The 24425-nt window shown below is 41.7% G+C and overlaps 3 protein-coding genes across 12 annotated transcripts in view; 2 read left to right on the top strand and 1 right to left on the bottom strand.

Moving 5' to 3' along the window:
* The first annotated feature begins 1511 nt into the window (after positions 1–1511).
* guf1 (GTP binding elongation factor GUF1) lies at positions 1512–8389 on the top strand. 5 transcript variants are annotated; one of them, XM_027016836.3, is made up of 17 exons: positions 1512–1963; positions 2128–2236; positions 2388–2536; positions 2822–2902; positions 3034–3111; positions 3196–3279; positions 3486–3550; positions 4058–4261; positions 4736–4875; positions 5236–5359; positions 5503–5635; positions 5842–5985; positions 6838–6971; positions 7096–7197; positions 7442–7561; positions 7676–7712; positions 7816–8389. In XM_027016836.3, exons 1-17 carry the CDS (start codon positions 1766–1768, stop codon positions 7942–7944), a joined length of 2031 nt encoding a protein of 676 aa, XP_026872637.2. In that variant the 5' UTR covers positions 1512–1765; the 3' UTR covers positions 7945–8389. The 5 variants fall into 5 exon arrangements, with proteins under 5 accessions (XP_026872637.2, XP_026872628.2, XP_081554918.1 ...); XM_027016827.3 differs by having other exon boundaries at positions 2125–2236; XM_027016845.3 differs by having other exon boundaries at positions 1513–1963; positions 2125–2236; positions 5503–5533.
* Positions 8174–13355, bottom strand: gnpda2 (glucosamine-6-phosphate deaminase 2). Its single transcript, XM_027016859.3, has 7 exons — positions 13222–13355; positions 12325–12477; positions 12054–12155; positions 11220–11402; positions 10817–11001; positions 10389–10563; positions 8174–9996 (listed from the first exon to the last, which is right to left on the bottom strand). The coding sequence occupies exons 2-7, from the start codon at positions 12446–12448 to the stop codon at positions 9932–9934; spliced, it is 834 nt and encodes a 277-aa protein (XP_026872660.1). The 5' UTR covers positions 12449–12477; positions 13222–13355; the 3' UTR covers positions 8174–9931.
* A 163-nt stretch (positions 13356–13518) lies between these two features.
* Positions 13519–24425, top strand: part of frmpd1b (FERM and PDZ domain containing 1b) — a 22654-nt gene continuing 11747 nt past the window's right edge. The window contains exons 1-4 of one of the 6 annotated variants that reach the window (XM_081698790.1): positions 13519–13983; positions 18933–19073; positions 23192–23295; positions 23707–23870. In XM_081698790.1, coding sequence (XP_081554916.1) covers positions 23192–23295; positions 23707–23870 — 268 coding nt within the window. In that variant the 5' untranslated portion in view covers positions 13519–13983; positions 18933–19073. Of the gene's footprint in view, positions 13984–14343; positions 14914–15985; positions 16229–18184; positions 18561–18932; positions 19074–23187; positions 23296–23706; positions 23871–24425 lie in introns of those variants that run through there. The other 5 variants (XM_027017399.3, XM_027017407.3, XM_081698787.1 and 2 more) reach the window with 5 other exon arrangements.

The raw sequence follows: 24425 nt of genomic DNA, 5'->3' as shown, positions 1-24425 counted from the left end.
AATGCCAGATTTTAGAAACAAAAGGGCTTGAAATCTTGTGAACATGAGGTATTTGCCAGCAAGTTGAATGTTTTTTAGGCAAGCTCTTTAGAACCCTTTGCAGCAGGACTGAGTAGGGCATATTTTCTAGCAGCTATTTACTGTCAATTTAAGCTCCAGAAAGCAACAAAACTCCCTTAGAGCCTTTCTCCCTCTTTCACTTTGAACTTTTTTCAAATTACTGGGGAGAGTGACCTATAACAAATGGACCTCATAAAACAGCTGCAATAGAAGAGTGCAAGTCCAATTTCACACACAGAGCCGGACGTCTGGAGACGGCTCGTCTCTGCCACGCAAAGCCCTGATTGGCACACCGATTATTACGCTACTTCCGATTCGCTCCCTGAGCTCCAATCATCTCTGCCCATGTGTCTGGAACGACCCGTCCGGTTCCATCATGCAAACCTGAAAAGCCGCAAAGGGTCTGTCGTATTGGCACTAACGTTTAGTGCTTGCTGTACCTCGGGGCCTGGAAAATTGCTCCAGATGCTGGGCAGGAGACTAAGTTGTTGAACAAGATCATTCTGGCTGAAGTTTCAACCATCAGCCTCTTCCATTACTGTATTCCGTGATTTAAATGGTCAGTGTGGACTTAGCAACATGCAAGTGTTTGACTGGCAGTGATATGTCTGAAAAATCAATAAGGACTCTGAGCTGAAGTCTAAAGTGTGTATCTGACTCTGCATGTCTTCTTGCCAAAACCTGCTTGTGGAAATGATCTGACCTCTTAGAAGAATTAAAGAGGGGAGTGAGACCTAACTCAGCTAACCCAGTTTGCCTGTGAAAAAAATTGCCTGTATTGTCTTTTTATTCCCCTGCTCAACTCATTTATAATGATCAGGCTAACCTTTTAAAAAGTGTGTCACAGAAGAATTACTAATACTTACACACAAATGCACAGACATGAAACGGTTTCAGAAACCTTACATTAGTCACAGACAAAATTACATCACTCCGTAATGTGAACCAAACCATAAGCTCTAAACATTCTTCATGTGAATACGGTGATACACATACAGTCCAGGGAGAAACCGATAGACGTGCACAGCCTTGGAGAGCTTTTACAAATGTACATACAGCCCGACAGCCATCATGCATCATAGCTGGGTGGAGACATTTCATTTGATTTCTTATCTAGGCAATTTTCAGTGGGACCTACTCAGCTAGCAGGCCCATGAGTGGGCTGCCATGTTGCCATGGTAACGATGTTTCTCCCATACCCTCTCGGTGACTGATTTGTGTGAAGGGTGACATCGTGTGGAGAAATGGTGACATAGAACGCTGAAAACCACTTTAGTACTTAAACGAACTTGTAAACAAATCAGTTAAAAGGGAGAATTAGGGGCGGCAGTCCTGCACATTGAACGATCGCATATTTCGCTGTTACTGGTTATAGGAACGTCTACGGGTTTGTGCTCGGCGCGTCGCGCTCCATGACAGCAGGTGGCGCTGATGGTTTACGAGCCGGCTGGTGCAACTAAAGAAAAAGACGGGCCCTTTCACCTGCCATGGCCGCCCCCTGCGACACATGAGCACTAATTTCAAAAGATTCCCTGGCTACCTATGAATGGTGGAATAGTTTGTGAAGTAATCTAATCATGGAATGGGGCTAATAATCTAACTGCACAGTTGTATTGATCCTATTTCTGTATTTTTGTGCTTCGAGTACAAATACGCGTTCCAGTTAGCGAAGGTCTCACCTTAAACAAGTCCTTCGCCGGTGGCCATGCAGTTTTTATTGAGACCTCGAAGCACCGCGTTGTCGTTTGTTGGACGCTTCAGTGATGTTAAGAAATGTCGAATTAAGCGAAGGAGTCAGGGCTGCACAGCGCCGGGTACTCGGATAAGACACAGATGGATAAAGACTGTTGGTGAGCCTGCGATCTGTCCGACTGCGAGACAGTTCTGCTCCTCAGCTGAAAAGGTAAACAGTGGTCTGGTGGGTTTCAGATTCTTTATGGATATGCAACATCCGCCCCGTCGGACTGAGAACTCTTCATCTTACAAAAGTGTGAATTTGTTAATGTACATGTGTACCGTGGCCAATTTTTATTTATTTATTTGTCGTTCTCTGTTTCTCAACAGCAGGATGTTGATATGTCAAAGTTTCCTGTTGACCGAATAAGAAATTTCAGTATAATTGCTCATATTGACCATGGAAAAAGCACTTTGGCTGACAGATTATTGGAGATGACAGGTGTGTTGTATGCGGCTGGTGTGACCATATGCTGTAGGCACTCTAAAAAGAAAACCATTTCTTTGTTTGAAACTCAAACATTCTTGTATCTCTTAAAGGAATGTTTGGTTAAGTGTGTCATAAGGTCCTTTGCGCTTTTTACTTTATGTAGGTGCTATTGCGAAGACTGAGCGTAATAAGCAGGTGCTGGATAAACTTCAGGTGGAGAGGGAGAGAGGAATCACTGTGAAGGCTCAGACTGCCTCACTATTCTATCAGCACAGAGGACAAACTTATTTGCTCAACCTCATAGACACACCGGTCAGTAATAAAAGAAGAAACTAAATGTTCCTATCAATCAGATTAGTTAATATTGTTAATTGTATAGTTTCAACTGAAATGAAGTAATTACTGATTGGGTGGTTGGACTTTGAGAATCATGCAATTTGTTTTTAAAAAATTCAGTTCAAATTCTTGGAATTACTCGCAGTTCTGGTTATTTTTCCAGTGTATTTGTCATCATCTTCTAAATGTATATATTTGTCATAAATGTGTGTAAGGTCTTTAACCGCTATATAGAGCTTGCTCTGTTTTTGATGTGCTCAGGGTCATGTTGACTTCAGCTATGAGGTATCACGCTCTCTATCAGCATGCCAAGGAGTTCTGCTTATAGTAGATGCAAATCAGGTAGAATCCTCTTCATGTACATGTCAAACTGTAAATCTTAAAGGAAAAGTGTAAAGGCACTGTTTGAATGATGTGCCTTGTAGAATATTATTCAATTTCTTTTGTTGTTGTTTGGTCTAACAATCTTAAAGGGAATACAAGCACAGACAGTAGCCAACTTCTACTTGGCTTTTGAGGCTCAGCTAACCATCATACCAGTTATAAATAAGGTACCTGCACTACTGTGAAAAACATTTGAACTTTGAACTGTTGTTCTACTGAGAGGTAAACAAATTCCTTCTTATTGTAATCAGATTGATTTAAAAAATGCAGACCCTGATAGAGTGGAAAAGCAAATCGAAAAGATATTTGATATTCCAAAGGAAGAGTGTGTCAGGGTAAGTATGCAGTGAAATTAAAAATAGTGCCCTGCTACATCAATTACAAATTATTTTATCTACTTAAAATGCTTCTGTATAAGTATGTTGTCACCATAAGTGTAGCACCAATACGGATTCAATGCCTAGCAATTTGTGCTTGTGATTCATCATGTACTGAAAAATTAAATGTAGTTACTATTGCTAATGGGTTTGGAAATCTTTAGATTTCTGCAAAATTTGGAACGAATGTCGATCAGGTTCTTCAAGAGGTGGTGAAAAGAATACCTCCGTGAGTTCACATATCTTTTTTTTTTTTAATTCTTCATATAACCTTGTCCGTTAATTAATAGGTCTTGAAAAACCAAGCAAGCAAAATAGTCAATGAGATAAGTGACAAATCTTTATAATATTTTGCATGTTTAAAATGTCTTCTGAATTAAAAAAAAAATAATCTTGTGATGATAATCTTGTGATCTGTTTTATGAAGAGTAATGTTTTAAGTGCCTTTCAGGCATACACAGGTCAGCTTTTACGTAGCCTCAGTTTAAGTTTAATGCTGGGGTGTGTCCACATTCATTTTCCACATTGATTCTGTAAATTAATTTGTTTCATTTCCATGAATAAACCTAAACACATTGTATGTATATTTCAGTTTCTTTTAAAACTACAGAAGAAAGGAACCAAATTGCATTTGTAGATGTAACTTAATCGATATGCTGATGTTACCAGTCTGAGTATTCCAAACTCTGAGTGTTAAGTCTTTATTTTGGGATTGATAGCATCCTTCTATTTCTAGTCCCACAGCTAAGGTGGAAGAACCGTTTAAAGCCCTGCTCTTTGACTCTACGTTTGACCACTATAGAGGGGTGGTAGCTAATATTGCCCTGTTTGGAGGATATGTCACTAAGGGCGACAGAATCGTCTCCGCCCACCTTGGAAAAATGTATGAGGTCAATGAACTGGGAGTTCTGAGACCAGATGAACAGCCCACAGAGAGACTGTAAGAACACACTTACAGTGACATGGTATATTGGCGTACTAAAAGAGAAAGATAATGAAAAAAAGACAGCATTTTTCTATGTGCTGCTCCTCAGATTCTGTTTGGCATTAATTCAGAAGTGAAATGGTTGCTATACTGAAGTGAATGGTTGTTATATCTAATTAACACTTTCAGTACTGCCATGCACAATAATGTATCAGCCTTAAATATCCAATCGTAAGAGCTTTAGTCATAGTTTTAATTTTTGGCTTTTTTTAAGCTTTCTCCACTGTTTATATTTGTATATTTATTTGTAATCATTAACTAACCATCACCGGTACTAGGTGCCAGGAAGAATACAAAGAGAAAATCTAAGTAATCATTAGCAAGATTCAGATTTTTTTTTCTTTACCTCTGTACCAGGCTAACAGTGACATTAATGCCACCTTACTCTCTGAGCTAACCCTCTGAGTGAACTCTGACCTGTGTGCTCAGCTATGCGGGACAGGTGGGTTACGTGATTGCGGGGATGAAGGACGTGAAGGATGCTCAGATCGGAGACACGTTGTACCTCCATAAGCATCCCGTGGAGCCGCTGCCTGGCTTCAGTCCAGCTAAATCCATGGTGTTTGCAGGTATATGACTTTCCTATAAAGACTGCAATGGCCGACTTGATTTACAGTGTCTCTTCCTGACTTACTTTCTTAAAAAATGTTTACTGCTTGAAATAAGTACAGAGTAAGAGTACATTAAGTAACTCCTTAAGAATTCCTAGTTTTTCCAGTCACATTGTCAGACCAGCCTAGTCGGTGATATTCTGATTGTTAAACATTTTTAGTTGTGACACCTAGGTGTAGTGATGTCCATATATGACATAACTAAAACCCTTGAGAAATGTCTAGCAGTATGCGAACCTTTAGATATAGGTTTACATCCAAACCAAAATGAGCCCAAGCACCAGTTAATGGTGAACAGTGCTGAACTTGGTGCTGCAGGCATGTACCCTACAGACCAGTCGGAGTACACAGCGCTGCGACGTGCGGTGGAGAAGCTGGCTCTGAATGACTCAAGCGTGACCGTGCAGAGGGACAACAGCCTTGCTCTGGGTGCTGGATGGAGGTCGGCCTCGCGCTCAAATGGGTTCACATAGACATGCTTCGACTGTTGCTCGGTTACAGCCACTGAGCTATCAATGCCATCTCTCTGTGTTATGAGGACACGCTTACGTAGTCTCTCGTTCTTTTTTTTTTTTGTTCGCCCAGGCTGGGGTTCCTGGGTCTGTTACATATGGAGGTATTTATCCAGCGCTTGGAACAGGAGTACAATGCTACTGTTATAATAACTGCTCCAACAGTGCCGTACAAAGCTGTCCTGGCCTCTCCCAAACTCATAAAGGTGCAACTAAATTTGATGGGTTGTGCTCGCTTAAAGCCCTTTCAAATGTTCTTCACACTGATGTCGATAACGTCTTTGGACAGACTTTGGAAGTTGCGGCATCTATTAGACGACTAACAGAAGAATAAAGTCCTGAGATTTTTAGAGTATTGAATGGGGTGTGGAATCTCTGTTCGAGCCTTTGACCAGATTCCTGTGTTGTGTAGGAGTACAGAGAGGAGGTGGTGACCATCATAAACCCAGCACAGTTCCCTGAGAAATCTCAGGTGGTGGAATACCAGGAGCCGATGGTGATGGGAACTATTATTGCCCCTGATGAATTCACTGGCAAGATCATGAGCCTTTGTCTGGTGAGACTCATATTTTAATCAAAGGGACAAAGTATCTAAATAGTATCATTATCATTATAGCTCCTTTTTTTTTTTTTAATGGGATGGGGGCACTACAGAACTTAATTCAACACCTGTTGAGAGATCATTAATTCTTAGTTCATTTTCTCAATGAAAAACGTTTCTACTCACGTAAGAAAAAAGAACTTGAAAACCGACTTTTTTTCATTGCTACATGGTTCTAAAGAGCTACAGAATCTAGTTGATGAAGAAAAAGTAATAAATAAATATAAAGCACAGGCAACCATGATGAGACTGAGTGAGCAACTCTGTGGAATCAGGAGAAGAGCGCAACCATCTGGAATCTCTGAATTCAGCATGGATTTCGTCAGGCCAGTTTCCAAAGGTGGTAGTGTAAATTCTAGAGCCCTGTGACTAAGTAAACATACTGTTTTAGAAAAGACTTTCAAATATATTTGCTGCCTTTCTACTACATGTTGGCATTTAAAATCAATGAAAGAATATTAATTCTACACAAATGTTTGCAGCTAAACCTCGCGTTTATCTAAACCCAAACTAGCGACGTCAGTCTTGAAGGAGACGGGGTGCATATGATGCGTGTCTGTAACACAGAGTTCTCTTGCATTGTATTTCACTAATAATTCTTTCTGTTAAGAAAAATGTATTTTTTTCTAGTTTACGCTGAACAGAAAACAATCACTCTGGGTGATTATCAGAGTCCACAAATTTCCATTTGGTATTTGAATCCAGGTCTAAATTTGCATCTGGCAAACCAGCATAAATATCTGAGTTGTTCCCAGTATCTGTCTTGTCCTAGTTTTGTTTTCAGTTTGAGTTACCATTTCTTTTCAGAGCCGAAGAGCTATTCAGAAGAACATGGTTTACATTGACGACCATCGGGTGATGATGAAGTATCTGTTCCCTCTTAACGAGGTTGTGGTGGATTTTTATGACCAACTTAAGTCAATGTCATCAGGATACGCTAGGTAAAATTATTTCTAAGCTTTGCAACAGACATGCATATTAGAAGCTGCAACCGTGTAGAGAATTTATCTGTAACTTGAGTCATGAGTTGATGTTCTGACACCAAAGTGCAACTTCCCTCTCCAGCTTTGACTATGAGGATGCTGGTTATCAACTAGCTGAACTAATTAAGATCGAATTCCTGCTCAATGGGAAACCAGTGGAAGAGCTCACCACTGTTGTTCACAAGTAAGTTCAATAGGATGGAAATGCATAGTTCAGCAGTAAGCCAGTGTTGGACAGCTGCAGCTCTACTGTGCACTAGCTCTCCATAGATTTCCGAGGTCTGTTGCAACATTTGGTTTGAATGCCACGAGACCTAGAGAGTTCACTGTTGGTACCATCGAAATGCACCCACTTCCCAGTGTGCTACTTGGTAATAAAAAGGTTTGGAGTTTCACAAGAGTCTTTACTGTGTTGCTGCTGCTTTCAGAGACCGGGCATATAGCACAGGAAAAGCCATGTGTGAGAGGTTGAAGGAGTCCATCCCCAGACAGATGTTTGAGATTGCTGTGCAGGCAGCCATCGGAAGCAAGGTCATAGCCAGGGAAACGTGAGTGTTGATGCTCATTTTGGATCATGGACTGTATTACATGTATACTTCCATATGATTTTGTGGGGTATTTTTTTAAATATATAAAAATACATCAATGTTCATTCCACACAGGATCAAAGCATACAGAAAGAACGTTCTAGCAAAATGCGTACGTTTCTTTCGTGCATGTATTATTCTTTACCTTTTCCTTTATTTATACATGTTCTGTGGTGTGCTATTTTTGCTATTATACATTTCACTCTTGCCTGCAGTACGGTGGAGATATCACCCGCAAAATGAAACTGCTGAAGAAGCAGGCGGAGGGCAAGAAGAGAATGAGGCTCATCGGAAATGTGGAGGTCCCAAAAGATGCCTTCATGAATGTACTCAAAAGGAAGTAGAAGTCCCATGTTATTGTGATGAGATTAAACAGGGTTACCATTTATTTATCTCTTATGGAAATATGTAATGGACATTTTGGAAGTATGAATTGCTGGTTTAAAATGCTGTTACAACTGAGTTAAATAATTGATAATAGACATAAATAATGTAAGACTACTTGAGGAGCCATTTATTATATAAGGGCTTCTGGCTATTTGAGGACAATAACAGTGCTTAGGAGTCTGAAGATAATGTGTAAAGCATGTAAGAAACTTACTCGTTTTATTCAGAGCAAAGTGTCCAAACAAAAACCAAATGAGCTTTTATCATTTCTGCAGCCATGGGCATGTAAATGATGATTTGAAAAAGTAAAATTGGCACTTAAATATAAGTCTGATAACAGCTGTTCCATATAAATTGTTTCAGAATGAACGTTCTTTAATAAACAACAACAAAACAAATTAACATCCCTGTGGACATCAACATTACTGGCTATAGTAAATGAAACATTTCAGGATACCAAGGTCCAGCCACATACAAAAAGCAATTCAGACTTCAGACTTAAAGTAACTTGTGCGATTAAGCATTCCAAGCATGAACACCTTTTAAGTAGGAGAGAGTAAAATTAATGTGCTGGTTGCCATAACCTCTTGTAACAGTAAAAGAAGAGTTGAAGCAGTAACTATGATCATATGTAAAGACATTTCTTGCAAAAAGACACCCCCCACCACTGGGAACCATCACTAAGTGGAAACACCTGATTGTTCAACAGATAAAGAAAACCACTAATACTGGTCCCAAATTAGCATTTAGGTTTACGTAGACAAATGGATCTCTAGAATCCCCTCAGTATCTAATTCAAGAGGTAAAATGGTACAGTGTTTCCAAATCCCAGTTCTGGGGTGCTCTACACAGCCTTATACAAGGGCTGAGGGGTACCAAATACAATCCCCACCAATTTGCCATTCCCCGTTTGAAAGGGAATCCAATTTAAAAAAAACGTGTTGTGCAGGGTTGAAACAAATCCTTATAAACCACACGACTCCTTGATGTAGTAATTCAGGGAGGCCTCATTTAAAGAGGCTCTGCACTCTTAATGCACCTGTTCAGAGTTCTAGAGGGCTTAGTAATTAGTCAGTGTTTTGAATCAGTTGCTTAGGGGCTGCATGATTATTCCAGCACTGGTATTGGGAAACAATAATCAAAACCATAAAGGAACTGAAATGATTCACAAAGTTAGAAAAGAACACCCACCTTAAACCTTAATTCAAACCATGAGTATGCAGAACAATGTAAATACGACGCATTTTACATTCTTAGACATACAGTACAGTAACTATATAAAGGCTCAAAGATGAAGACCATAAAATCTTCAAATGCTTGAGTGCACGAGGATAACTCATTGAATTCCAATTAGAAGAGGGGAAAAATTAGACTCTGTGCATCTTGTAACTCGAGATGGATATTAGGCAAAGTTAAATATATCCATGGCAATGCTGAATTGGATGATTAGGTGTAACAAATGTGATGACCTCTGTTTCACACATTAAGCTTTCTAGTCACGTAAAAAGGGAACCATGTTAAATACAAAATGAAAAATGGAGTGTTAAGATTGACCTTTCAGCAGTGGGTGAACTATGAATTGTGTTTTACAGTACAGTCAAACCTTGTCTTAATAATGATTTCATGCCAAAACCGTGGCTTCCCTTAAAGTGAACATGCCCTGAAAGTTGCATCGTTTTCTGTACTGGCCTGTTCTTGTCAGACAAGAATTCGCAAATGACAAGGGTACATTAAGAAATCACTGCAGATCAAATCAATAGCTAGAAGTCAGCAGTTGTGATTAGACAATCTACACGTCACTGGGACATCTGAATCTTTCTCTGGTATTTCAGCCACCTTTGTGACCCTCAGATTCTGCTTGTGGGCTATGAAACAAGTTTAACTCCCCCAAACTGATGCAAATCTTTTTGAGCACCACTAAAAGGCAAGATACTGGGCCTCCATCTAGTCCTTGTAGTGCTTCATGCTGTGCATTGGATCCACCAGTTGATTGTGAACGTGCATTAGCCCTGTTTAAAAAAAGAGAGAGAAAGAAAGTATTTTTTTTATCCGTGTTTGCCAAAACCCATCTCATCATTCGGAATAACACATTGCTTAGAATTGACATACAAGTGTTACTATCAATAAATGCATCTTCCAAGAAATGCTGCAGAATCAGGAAGTAATGAACAAGTATGCATTCCATTTTGTTTACTCGGAGAGAAAACAGAGGTGTCCCATTTAATTTCACTGGCTAAAAACAACAGCAATGCTGGTTTTAGGTATGTGCTCACAGAGTGCATAGAAAGAGTGTCTGCTAAACCCAACTGGCTGAGATTACAAAGCTTTATACACACTGGCCGTTGTAATTCAGCTTCAGTCGATTCTTCCCGGCCGTTAAAATGCAAGAGCACTCATATACCTTTAAAGTACTTCACGGTCTTGACCCGGAGCTCAAGTGTAGCATCCTCATCACACACAAAGATGGTGCGCGGGTGCTGCTGGAAAGCAGACACTGTCCACATGTGGTTCACTCCTTCCTCGATGGCCTTGTACAGGGCAAATGCTTTGTGTGCACCGGTGATCAGGATCATGACCTTCAAATACAGCACAATCCTTAAGAGTCAGGAATGCAGAAACAATAGGAGCCCATTCACAGTGGTAAATGCATTAACTCCTGTTTGGCAGAAAATACAACTGTGTGTCATTCGGACAATGAAAGATTCAGAGATTGAATGATCGAGATACTTGAATGATGACTATACTTTGGAATAGGCGGCAAACAAGCAAAAGCAGGTTCATTTTGCACTTCCTTCACTTTACATGGGTGTGTTGAGTGTCGTCATTTACCTCTCTAGCATCCATAACTGTGCCCACACCCACAGTGAGAGTCATGGTGGGCACCTTAGACAGGTCGTTTCCAAAGAAGCGAGCATTAGCCACTATAGTGTCCTTAGCCAAAGTCTTCACTCGCGTTCTTGACACAAGACTAGAACCAGGCTCGTTAAAGGCAATGTGGCCATCTGGCCCGATACCTACAAAAATCAAGGGTAATAAGGGAAATTGTATAAACGTGTTCAAATATCCCAGTTAACACTATAAATTCTAATTAGACAGCCTCGCTAAATTTGACCAAGACATGCCATTTTGATTCATTCTGTAGATATAATCGATGTAGCTTAGATTAAGAATCTGTGCATTACTGCAAAATTCTTCAAAAAGTTAATGCGTCAAGTATAAGTGGTAAACACACCCCCTACAAACAGTTCGATGCCCCCTGCAGCAGTGATGATCTGTTCAAAGGTCTCACACTCTGCCTGCAAGTCAGCCGCATTGCCGTCCAGGATGTGAGTATTCTGAGGCTCAATGTCAATGTGCTTGAAGAAGTTGTTCCACATATAGGAATGGTAACTCTCCGGATGGTCCCTAGGCAGGCCTAGAGGGGTATTTACATTTAGAAGCAAGCTGCATTAGAAAAACAAGATGGCCTCTCCTTTCCAGTCTCTCTCAATCTTAATTTCATGGCGACTGCTATAAGGCTGATGTGCTAGCGACATGCTGTGAAGAGTCATTTAAATGTTGGAAACAATATTCACAAAATCTGAAGCAATATTACTAGTAAGCTTTCAGCTGAACCATTCCTGAAATATGTACTGTTAGTATAGATCACTAACTTTATTAATCAGTATTGTGACTGGCCATTCACATTTGACATGTGCTTCTAACATCTCTTTCACTCTGTATATCACAGTTAACACCATAAATTAGTACAGCAGGCAGTAATCGATGGCTGGCAACAGATGAAAAACTACATACAAATTGTTGGTTTGCGATATGTTTGTGGCAATATTATTTTGTAAAGTTGTTGAGGAAAGTTATCAGACAGCTGTTCATTTTTAATCTACATCAGATGAATGTGATCACATAAAGTATCTTTGAGACTGACGAAATGCAGTCATTGAATTAGTACATAGTCCATGCAGACTTGCTGACTTGCACTGGCTGTTATTTTGGAGTGTCGTAAGAGAATTCCGTCATCTGTGCACTCAATACTCCATGAATAACAATCTGTCGCAACAAGACTCACCAACATACTCATCCATATTAAAGGTCTTCACATATTTGAAGGACAGGTCTCCACTTTTGTGATATTCAATTAGCTTTCTGTAACAGCCCAGAGGAGTGCTCCCTAAAAGCATGGAATTGAAAGTAATACCAAGAGACATTTAAATGGATTTCATGAAGTGTTCAAAAATATCTGACTTATTGAATAAACCACACATGCGTACCACAAGGGATGCAGCCTTTTCTCTCCCAACAAACAAAAGGCATCTATATACACCATTTTGCCTACTTACCAGTGGGCAAGCCCAAAGTGAAGTATTTGTCTGCGCTAGGTCTGAACTGGATAATTCGGTTGCGGATGTATTTGGCAGCCCACTCACTGGCCAAATCATAATCATCAAGAATCACAAGTCTCATGATGGGCGTCAAAAAGAGCCAAGATAAACCTAATCAATCATAGAACAATGTTATTGATCAGCAATTAACACAATTAAATCATTAACATTGTTAACAAAATCATACAGCCAATGAAAGCAGTCAGTTTGTTTTGTTTTTTTTCTTTACCCTTATTCTTCATATTAATGGCATAATAAAAGTAACTAATATATATCTTGTGCTTTAAAACAAATGCCATAGATTGCGAGTCTATGAAGCCACATGAGACATCTATACTATGGAGTTGGTCAAATCGCAGTGTTTTGCTGGGGTCATGGCTTAATACAGCCTCCAGCGAGAAGACCAAGCTACTGTCCCCAAAACGAAATATACCCTTACCCTCAACTATCACTGTTTCTAACTTTCTGAATGGTGTGATGAGTAGTTCTTAATCCTACATGTCCTACCCCTGCTCTCGGCAGGTCCCGTTTCCGAAAGCTCAGTGCCATCACGTTTGTGGCTTTGTATAATTCTGTCCATCACCTGTTTGAATGTGAAACCTATCTACCATTTTCTATGCAGCGCCCCAAATAAGCAATACGCATTCTGAGCTCTACCCACAGCAACGTCCAAAGATTCTGTACAGCGATGCATGCACAAAGGTTCCTCGTAGAGTTTAGCAATCGTACAAGGGTACAAGTTAGCTGCTTTAGTCATATACTCAGTAAGCATCATGTTTTAACTATTAAGAAGAATAACTATCTACCTGAAATTTGTATAGAAACGGCGTGTACACTACATACCACATTACTTACCGTAGCAAAGCGTATATAGTTAGGGTCTTTTGTGAATGAAATAAAAAAAAAAATTGTAAACAGTGGTCATGTGATTGATTTCCGGTCATATGTTTTGACGTCACAGAGCAGCCTGTCAATGTATAGTGGTCGAAAACGGTCAAAAGTCCTAAACACAGTCCAACAACGCGTTTGAAGACTTAGGGTAATTACAGCGAAGGTTGTAACTTTGTTATTTGATACAAGAATAAGTCATTCTACAAACATAAATCACATGAAACGTTAACAAAGCATTGCTATTGTTATTTACAAACTAAAAACGTACACGGTGCATTGGTCAATGCAGACCCAGGAATATGGCACATTTTTTTGTATTGCAGTCTATTTTAAGGAGAACTGCTACCCCCTTGAGCTCATGCACGATTTTATATAATATTTGTCAGGCCATTTTCCATCCAGTCTTTTCAGAACGGTACCCAGTCTGAGCTTGCAACGAGAACCCCGGGGCCAGACGAGAGCGGGAACAATGATGCGCGACAGACATAAGGCAAGGAGGAGGGGTGGGGTGGCTGAGCTTCCACTCTCAAGATTTAAGCGGTCGAGAGCGGTCCTTCTGCTGACAGCATCCAGCTCAGACGCTTGCCCCACACGCTGTGCTACATCCCATCCCGTCCCACGCTCGGATTCAACCTAAATTTGACACCCGCGCGCATTGCGTGCGCGCTCGCCGCCGCGCCGCTCCACACCCCCCCACCCGGGGCCGGTCTCACTTAAAGCCACGAGGTGAGTGCAGTTCTCGCTTCTTTAACTACGCATGGTCTTTAACAGTTAATAGTCCTTTTAGATGACAATGTAGGCTACTATGCACTGCACGCGGTCTTCAGATTATTTAGACCGAAATCTGGCATTTGCTCTCTCTCTCTCTCTCTCTCTCTCTCTCTCTCTCTCTCTCTCTCTCTCTCTCTCTCTCTCTCTCTCTCTCTCTCTCTCTATATATATATATATATATATATATATATATATATATATATATATATATATATATGCGGCGCGAGGTATATATTTGCGTGTTCTCTTTCAATGGGAGCACAAAGATCCGAATCGAACAGAGCAAGGACAAATCATGTTCTTTGTTTACTAGCTAATTTAAACGACTTCAGCAGCTCAAATACGAGAACAACTGTGTATTTGGTTGGGAATGTAAGGCAGTGTGCTCGTTGAAAAGATGATTCATTCTGCAAAAAAGAGGCGGTCATATTACAGTACGATAAGTTTTATAATAATACATTGTTACGTATCACGGGTTTAGAATTGGACGGAACTTGAAAGTTGGACGTGCTTTGATGATTATCCGAACAACCCTAAACCGCTGGCCGAGTCAGCGCATCGATTATTGTCTGTCTTCGTAGCTTTATGAGATGTGCGGTCATTGTTTCGATGGGAAACCTGGAAAAGCGCTCATTCGGCTCGAAAACTACGCCGAGCCCAAGGGTGCTGCGTAGCCGCGCACAGACGTTTTCATGTGAGGGGTGAAATTCGCCGATACGAAACGACTCATTTTGCTTGGACAAAAAAAAGAATAGCTTTCTACTAGACGAAGTGCAAGAGCCGAGGCCGACCAGAAATAAACTGCTGTTCTCGGTGAGCGAGGTGTGGCTCAGTGGCTACCCCAGAATCAGTGTCTCCACCTCGACCTTGCGAGCAGGCAGACTGGTATGGACGTCATGCTTACTGCATGCAGTGTTCTGTAACACCGCAACGCGTTTAGCTTGCTTATTTATCTATTTTATACGTATTTATTTTATGTGTGTACATGATAAATTGAGAAGAACAACAATTTTGTGAATAAGGACAGGGTGTGTGTATTTTCTGTGGGGTGTATGGCTGTATCTGGAAGTTGTAACACACGCAGTGCTGTTTGTGTGCGTTGCTCTGGGGTGTGTTTCATGATTCACTGATGAATGGGGAGCATATGATGAAGCTGTCTGATCCTCTACATAGGGAAACAGCCAAGCTGCACTCACTCATTAGAAAATACTAGCAACATGCTGACCCTATAGTTGGAATGTCTCTCTTCCTCCCTCTCGCTCTCTCTCTCTCTCTCTCTCTCTCTCTCTCTCTCTCACTCTCTCACTCACACAGAGAGAGAGAGAACTATGTGTCTAGACATTTGAGACTGTGTGTAGAATTGATTAGTCATCTTAACTTCTGTCCATGAGTACTTGCAATTCAAACATCTGCCTGCTCATATACAATCAAACTCACCTTTTCTAGTTATATTATAACTCTCAGACAAGACCTGGTGACACATAATGATGCTAAGTACCATGGGAACCACTTCATCTTATCAGTCATTTCATTAACCAATTACTGCAAATTGAACCACTAGATGGTGGTTCACAGTGTGCAAGCATGTACTTTGTGAGTGGGTCAAACTGAAAAGTCATCGACGTGTGTCATTCTTTTTCTACTCAAATGCATGCATTTGGCATGTCTTTGCTAACTACTGTATAGCTGTGTTTTCAAATAACAAGTAAATGTCAGGCAAAAGGCAGACAGTCTGCACATGTGGATTATTAATATCCAAATGGTGTGAGATTAAAAGATCACAGGCTAGTAAAAGGTCCTCGATCATCATTGCAGTTGGAAATAAACTGAACAGCACCCTGAGTTCTTGTCTTTATTACGCTAATGGGACGCCCAGATCTGGCGGGGGTGGGGGGGGTTTGCACAAGACAGGGTAGATTTAATTAATGTAACGGAGGAAATGCCGCATCACACCATTCGCCACACCAAGCTGAAGCCATTGCACCGCGGCATCGAAACAAAGGAGTAGCATCTAACACAATTCGTTTTTAGACACATTGGCCTGCTTATGGTCCTCATCTGTGACTGCCATTACATTTCAATATGTGCTGCCTAATTGCCTTTGTTGTTGTTTTCCTCGTCCCTTAGGTGTGTCCGCATTGACGTGGCTAAGAGTTAACCGTGTTAACTCTCGCAGGTACTCTCGCAGGTACTCTCGCAGGTACTCTCGCGCAGTTACTGTACTCTCGCACAGTTAAGCAGTGTATCATAGTCTTCCCTAGGAGCAGTGTTTCCCACCAGGCAGTGCCAGTACACACCAGCACACCTGCAGCGGGTGTTCGTTGTTTTTAATGGCTTGCTTTGGCTACGCCGAAGGTGGAAAAGAGCGCAGTTGTTGACTCTCTGGTCGGTCCTGATGACTGGCATGGGAATCTCTAAAGTTCTACTTATCGCTAGTCCATCAAACTATTACTTCAAAATAACACCTAAGTGAGCTATATTGATTACCTACAAATCGAAGTGTCCTGTTTTCAGATAAGCGTGTCTTTATCTTTATCTTTCCTCCAGTACAGGGTAGCAGGTAGGATTCTGTCCTTGGATTTGGCCTGAATTAATTGCTGCTGCCTTGCTTTGACCCTTCCTCCGACCTCTGCTGTTTAGCACGCCACTGTCCTGTCCAACATTGTCTGGTCGCATACAGTCGTTTCAATTGGATTTGAAGGCCCAGAGCACCAAACATCTGGCAGAGCTATAAGGGATGTTTGTTTGTTTGTTTGCTTGTTTGGTTGGTTGGTTGGTTGGTTGGTTCCAGGAGACCCTGAGACAGAGGGATCGAGAGAAAGCAATGGAGACAAAACGAGCAAGAGACACCAAAAGGAAGAGAGGAATAAGGGATGGAGGAAATATGGCTGCAGTGTAATAGCGGAAGTGGAACTGACAGAGGGAGAGAGGGAGAGAGAGAGAGAGAGAGAGAGAGAGAGAGAGAGAGAGAGAGAGAGAGAACGAGTGTTCATGTCCAGATGGCCAGTTTGTTTAGTCCTACAGGGAACATGAAGAAAGTATTAGCAACAGCAACCACAAGAAAAAGAGGAAAAACAAAAATGAAAAATTACCAAGACGGAACAAACGAGAGTTTTATTGTCTAAGAACTCATTTTATTTTTTATTTGATGGATTAAATTTTGAAGAGTAGTTGTGCTTCTTTTCAATTGTGCATGGATGCTAACACAGAAGTTAGTGTCACAGAAAGCTTTACTACAGTCAGTGTGAGTTTGTGTCTGGGAATTTATTGCATATCCATAACCTTGCGTCAGATTGTTTGAAGACCAGCGCAGTGGGAATCATAACCACCATGGTCGCAACCTTTGACTGAACATTGATTCCACTTTGTCAGATTAAAGATAGAATGGCTCCTCTCTCTCACTGATGCAAATTGCTATTGATTGTCATCAAAGCCACATTTGTGTCCAAATTGTCCAGTGATTGTGCAGACTTATATTCATTGACTCACCCTAGTTACACTATGGTTGCACATCCATTTATGAGCAGGAACAAGTTAGTGTCTGTAGCTAAGAACTCCAAACTGAAACTAGGATGGTTGCTGAATTTATAGTTATTACATGTCTGTTATTCATGGCCCAACATTTAAGATATTACAGTTAAAGAACCTAAACGCTATTTTAAGAAATCACATCTGTTTAAGTGAACTGGGGAATGACAACGGCGATGGGGAATCGTTGGGTGTGGAATTTGTTGGTTTGTTTTTGGTCTTTTGCCATTGACCAGTTGCTGATTGTATGCTTTGGCACAAGGCATGCTGTATTGCAGACGTAGCCTGCTATACTCTGCACCACTCAGCCCTTTCATACACACTCTTCCTTTCCTTCTCTGCTTTTCACACCTTACCCGCACATCCTGCCCTTCTCTGACACCTCACCAACCACTTCCTTAAATAACTTTCCCTGTTTAAAATAATTATAATAACAACGCTAACCTATAATACGTATGCCTTGCCTTTATTTAGAATCCGATATTCTTCACCAAAATCTTTTTCTCATCTTTCTTTGTCATTGCTAGTGGGTATTTCCTTCACTTTCTTTCAATCAATCTGTGCTTAGATTTTTCCCATCGCTCTCTGTGGTCATTTGCTGAGCTGTTGTCTCTCTCCTCCTCTCTCGGGCTCTGTGGGTTTCTTCCCGGCCAGGGCTGGGGCGGAAGGGAGCCTCGTTGGAACACAGAGGCTGCAGTGACAGAATTCATTATTCATACCGCCTGCAGTCTGCGCACGCTGCAGTTAGCCTAGATTGCCGCGCGAGAAAAACAAAAAAAGAAAAGCGTAGAGGAGGAGTCCTGCCCGAGCCCCACGAGGCCACGGGAGCGCGGGATCTGGGCGGGACACCCTTCAAACTTCAGGACAGCCATGTCGAGCTGCTTGAGAACATGAAGAAAGCAGACATGTGAGTCCCAAGGAGAGAGGGACCTGAGAGGAACATGAGGAAGGCTGGCAAGAAAGCCCGTTGTCTGCAGCACAGGGCGAGCACCAAGAACGCAGAGGTTTGCTGCCGGAGATTAATCTATTCTGGTTGGCTTGTTGTAGAGGGATAAAGTCTTCAGAGTGAGCTCTGCACAGAGAGATCAGAGGACCTAGGGAGGAGCTGCACACCAGAAAAGAACGTCTGAATATTACTATACATGTGCAAAGAATTAAAAGCAGACTGCATGTCCACACTCATAGTAGAAAAGCCCTTGGGTGGTGGCAGCATCTTTTTAAGGGATGCTTGAAGATGTTATCACTGGGTTACCAAGAATATACATTTCTTTTGATAATTTTTTCATCGCAGCATGGAAACGTGCCTTTAAATGCCTTGGCACAGCATTTTATAATCACATGTACATGTTTAAGATTCTCCTTGCTCTGTCTTGCAGATCTCAGCTCTTATTGGTCCTGATGTTAGTGAAGGCCTGCCTCCACCATCCCTTAGTGAATCCAGAAAAGAAGAATGTGACAGCCAATCACATTGAGGCATTTCTATGTTTTGACGCTTTCAAGACACAGATCCATCCCAGGTACGTTGAATTATGTGTGTAGTATTTAACAGATATATGATGGAATCTGGAATTGTTGGCAGCACCAGTGTGTACTGTAGTGATCAGTCCCTGAAGATGTAACATAACATGAAAATGAAGAAATGCACAGAAAATTTCATTTGTCATCCATCAGCATAAGGAAAGTCACTGACTATAAGCCAATCGAGGCAATTTGCTGATCTTCACCTGTCAAATTTAGCCCACATATTTTATTAGAAACACCTCCCTTCCGCCTACACTCACTGGCCACTTTGTTAGAAATGCTTATCTTATAGGTGCAGTCCACACAAACACAGACTGTTGCATTGCCCAGTTTATCAGCCCACATCTACACTGTTCAGTCCACATGGTAGGATATAATCTGATCGTATATTAGGGTGTGGGCTTTTCTCAACAATGACTCTCACATGGCAGTAACTTAGCAGTGAGAGTCACAGTGGTATGAGAATTTCATGCAAAGCAGTGTTGCTGGAGTTTATATATGTGTTAGTGTCACTGTTGGCTCGAGAGTAGGATGCAAAAAGATAGATATCTGGACCACTGATGAAGAGTTGAAGAATGGCTAACAGTGCCATTTGTCCACAGCAGCCGAAGGCTTCCAGTCTCTAGCTGTATAATTCCTTAAGTATAATCAAATCCTTAAGGAATTATATAGCTGATGACAAATGATGTCATTAAATCCAGAATCTTCACAGGCTAATATTGCATTGCAAAAGGCCTTTTTTTTTGCAAAGGCTTTTATCTCTTTATCTGACGACTGCAGCTATGTTAGCAAGCTGTACAGAGCCCGATCCATGCGGAGACCAGACTGCTGCCCTCGGTTTACAAACTGAAGATCCTTCATTTGGTTTCAGTTGTTAGAACTGTTCTGATTTGACTGGTAGGGAAGAATACTATGATCCCATTATACTCTTCTAACAAAGGTACATATCTGCAGTTATTTAGGTCAGCTCAGCTACAAAGTGCTTCATGCCTTATAGGTCAGCTGTATCAGACCGTTCAGTCCACTAAACAAGCAATCAGGCAGTGATATGTGGTGCACACACAAGAAATACAGCAGAAATTGACTTAGCTCCAGCCCTGGCTGTTGATATACTCACAAAGCCAAAGAAGTGTTGAGGTGAGTAAATGTGGTTTATGAGAAACATTGGTGTTAAGCTGGAAGCAGTGCTTCATATTCAGATGAGCTCTTAAGGGAAAGCACAATGCAGTGTAGTTTAGCCGGCCTGGACTTTCTGAAGATATGGGAAATGGATGCAAAACAAGACTTCCCATGCACAGACTAATAGATGGCAGATCTGTTCACATTCTTAACTGGTGTTTGTATTGTTCTTTGGTTTTTGGGTTTGTTTGTTTTTTTGCTTGCTTATTCCTTGATTCCCAGAGCTTAGCGATACAGTGCCTAATGGGATTGCTGCTGTGAGCGTAAGCAGGTATGAAGCTGTTCTGCTGAGGATGGGAGTGATTCTGGACAGTAACAGCAGAGTTGCTGAATGTCTACATGAGGTAGTAATAGAGTCATTTGCAAGAGTGTGGGCGACTGAGCGGTGCTACCGAGCACCTCGGAGTTCGGGACAATAACTGTTGCTGCACTGAGTGTAATGGATGTAGGTTATTATTACTATCACAAATGTGAGTGCTATGTGAGGTGGAATAGCAGGGGCTTTCTGCTATGGGTCTCTGCTGCGGCACCACAGACGAGAGGTGAGAGCCTGGCTTTAACAGATGGATTGTTTGGAGGCGAAGGCTTTAAAATATCACCTTAACAAGTCTGCAAAGACACCAGAGTCTGACTCAGCAACATGCAAACAAGTACACACAGATCCAACCACACACACACACACACTGCCACACTCACACAGGTGCTGAGAAATGCAACAGATTCAAAAATGCGGAGATATACATCTTTGTCCTTAGACCTGTGTGTAAGCACACATTGATATGCTCTATTTCTTCTTCCTTGTCTCCCTAGTTACACACTCCATACTGAGCCTCGCATATCAGTGTGGTAACAGACAGAGCATTCCGCAGACCAACACACAGTTTCGCTCACATTAGGATGTGAAAAGCATGAATGAGGTCTTTTTTTCCTCTATCTTTCTGTGCCTCGCACGCTTATACACACACTGTGGTGGACAGCTGTAGACTGTGTTCCTTATTTTCATGTTACACAGGAATGAACACACACACACACACAGGCTTCACTTTTTATTAGGCACAGTAAATCTCTCTCACGCACATTTGCATTTCCAGTATTTGGCAGATGCTTTTATCCAGAGGGATTTAACACATTTATCAGTATGATAATGTGTGCTTCCTGGAAATCCAGCCCATGGCCCTTGTGTTGCTAGAACCTTTACCTGGTACACATACGCACAGACCAAAAAGCACCCTCATAACAGAGTAGGACATTATTCAGGGTGTGAGTGACCGCATCTGATCAGTCTGGATGGACAGTGATGACATGGTGCCATGTCCTCTAGCACACACACACACACACACACACACACATATATATCACATACCTGTTAATGGGCTAGAAGTGTGTGTGTGTGTGTGTGCGCGCATGAAAGAGAGCGAGTGAGCGTACGAGTGGATGAGCAGACCGAGACTGAGATTTGTGTGAAAGCATGTGGCTTGTGCTCAAGCGTCTTGTCCTGGCAGCTTCAGTCCTGGAAGGTGGAAGCCCGGTCTGACAGAACTCTGGCCTGCGCTCTCAGCAGTGGCTGAGCTGAGGAAGGATTTGAATGTGGCCTGGCTGTTAAGTTTGGGGTTATGTGCTCAAATTAAAGGCTCGATTGATGTTTTATTTTTGTTGACAAGGTTTTTAATGAGCAATAGCAAGTCTTTTAGTTTTATATGTGCAACAAAACCTTTAACACGTATAACAGACATTACCTCACCATTTAAAATGTTTGCAGTTTTTTTTTTACTCTTTTCCCACAGCAGTATAGAACAAACTGTTTAGTCTGACTCTTGAAAATAATGGTCGTGTCAGGCACCATGACACCAGGCAAACTTGAAAGGAACGAGGCTGCGTTTCGCTTTTCAACCATGAATGAGCTCGCGCTTTCTATTTTTTTCGCTCGCTGCCTCTTTGTATCACTGTTTGCTTGAGGAGTCTTGGACAGGGTTACTCTCTCCCTCTCTCTCTCTCTCTCTCTCTCTCTCTCTCTCTCTCTCTCTCTCTCTCATTCTCCCTCCGACCCCCCCGTCTACAATGCATAAGATGATTGAATGGAGTCTCATCGATCAGCTTGTTTCATTACCACCTATATTTATCATATGTAATCATATTGATCAGTAGTCTACACCTCTGTACTTAAGCAACATCTACCCCAGATAGACACAAGCACAGGACAAAAGTTAACGAGGTACATACACACACGCGCACACACACACACACACACACACACACAGGGAGAGTGGCTGTGTAGTTGCGGTTTAGAAGAGTGCTGAGCACATTTATCAATGATGCAATAGAAGCTCTAACAACCCCCTTGTGTCTCTGCTTACCACTGAGAATGTTCCATCATAGCACTGTCTGTGTATGCATGTATGTGTCAGTTCTTACTTCTGAGACATCCCTGACTCTGTGTGTGTGTGTGTGTGTGTGTGTGTGTGTGTGTTTGATACAGAGAGAACATGTAAAAGTGTGTCAGTGTAAAAGTGAAATCACCCACACATGTCACTTTGGAACTGAGTGTGTATTTATGTAGTCCCTGGCCTGTGTGCATGTCTACGTTTGCTGTTTGTGTGGTGTGTCTGCTCATGTATGCAGTAATGTGTGCTACCCTCTAAATTCATAGACTGTACCGCATGCGTGAAGCTTTTTACCAAAGGTAAAGGGAGAAATTGAGAGAGTGTGTGTTCAGAACGAGTTTAAGGAGGTGAATAGATTTTACGTTGTATATGCTATGTATCTTCTGAAATGAAACTGTCATATGTTGCCATTAATGAGGGCTAAATCCTCTTACTTTATATTGCAGCAAAGGAATTTGTCATCTGTCCATACCATATTCACTTTCTACATCTGTCTTCTCTCTCTCTCTTTCTCTCTCTCTTTCTTTGTCTCTCTCTCTCTCTCTCTCAGTTAGATGGAGGAAAGAGAGCGGAGCAGAAGTCGCTCCCCACGTAGGGTTCGTCGGGTGGAGCAGGTTGTCGGGAGATGGCTGCGCCGATCACGAGACTCCCTCAGCAGGTAGACACACACACACACACACACACTCACACACACTCACACACACACACACATCTGTGTCTGCCAAGGTGGCATTTTTTCTGATCTCATACTTTTCTTGTTTTTGGGAGAGCAAACAGTCCCATCAGGCAGCAAGTGCACCATTTTGTTTCAGCCTACAACACAAATGCACATTTTACCACACACTAAAAAGAAAAGCCAATTAGGCTTCAGCACTTCACCCTGCTGTGTATGAGCATTTGTTGTATTCTCTTTGCTTCTCTTTGCATTCGTGCAGCAAAATGCGTTGATAACTTTGTCAAATGCTATTACAACTTTGTATGTTATATGTTACAGTTTATATATACGATGTGTGTGTACACGTGTTTATAACTCTGTATGTTCGACACTGTGTTCGACGCTCTTCTATAGGGAGAGAATTCTGGGAGACAGGAAGTCAGGTCGCTCGGAAGACGGAGGCCAACAGCATTTCCCTGTCAAGGAGACAGTGGAGGTGATCAGGGACGCTGTGCTGGACTCACACGGCTTCACCCTCTCCACACAGCTCCCCCTGCTGGTCAGGGACGTCATTCCAGGTACTGAGCCCGGTATCCTGAACCGTACAGTACGCTTGCTCCCTAGACTGCCCACCTTGTCTTTTGCTCTCTGCGGCCCAGGATCCCACATGTCCCGATTGCCTCTCCTCTGTGTCCTGGCTCTTCTCCGCACTGTGTAAATAAGGTTTTCATCTTTGCTGCTGGGTCATGGAGTTCCAACTTGTTACATAAATGAACTCCGGACGCCTTGAACTTTCAGTAGCCTTGATTATTAGTATTGTGTTTTTTGTTTGGCTTTGTTCTGGGGGGGTTTTTCCAACTGTGTTGTCAAAGTAGTTTCAGATAGATAGTGAAATTTGTTGTCTCCACAGCCATATCAAAGCTGTGTTCATAGACTGAACCTTTTATATGTTGATTCATGTGAACTAATTTTATTTTATTTTTTATTTGGATAGGGGCTTGTATAACTATGATGTTTAATGTTTTGCCAACTGGCTCTTACTAAGTGCGCTTATAAGGTACATGTACACCTAGCTGGCTAGCTTCATCTTCAACTGAGAAATAACTGCAGTATAGCAGTATAGTATAACTATA

This window comes from Electrophorus electricus, chromosome 16 (assembly GCF_041902795.1).
Source record: "Electrophorus electricus isolate QZ-2024a chromosome 16, ASM4190279v1, whole genome shotgun sequence".
In the NCBI taxonomy this organism is placed as follows: domain Eukaryota; kingdom Metazoa; phylum Chordata; class Actinopteri; order Gymnotiformes; family Gymnotidae; genus Electrophorus; species Electrophorus electricus.
This window is presented reverse-complemented; position numbering and strand designations above follow the sequence as displayed.

Coding starts and splice junctions, on each gene's coding strand:
- guf1 (XM_027016827.3), top strand. CDS start 1,766: ATGCAGTTTTTATTGAGACCTCGAAGCACCGCGTTGTCGTTTGTTGGA. Junction 2,237..2,387: donor CAGATTATTGGAGATGACAG/GTGTGTTGTATG, acceptor TACTTTATGTAG/GTGCTATTGCGAAGACTGAG. Junction 7,713..7,815: donor AGAACGTTCTAGCAAAATGC/GTACGTTTCTTT, acceptor TCTTGCCTGCAG/TACGGTGGAGATATCACCCG.
- gnpda2 (XM_027016859.3), bottom strand. CDS start 12,448: ATGAGACTTGTGATTCTTGATGATTATGATTTGGCCAGTGAGTGGGCT. Junction 12,156..12,324: donor CACTTTGGGCTTGCCCACTG/GTAAGTAGGCAA, acceptor CCATGCTTTTAG/GGAGCACTCCTCTGGGCTGT. Junction 11,002..11,219: donor CATCGAACTGTTTGTAGGGG/GTGTGTTTACCA, acceptor TGATTTTTGTAG/GTATCGGGCCAGATGGCCAC.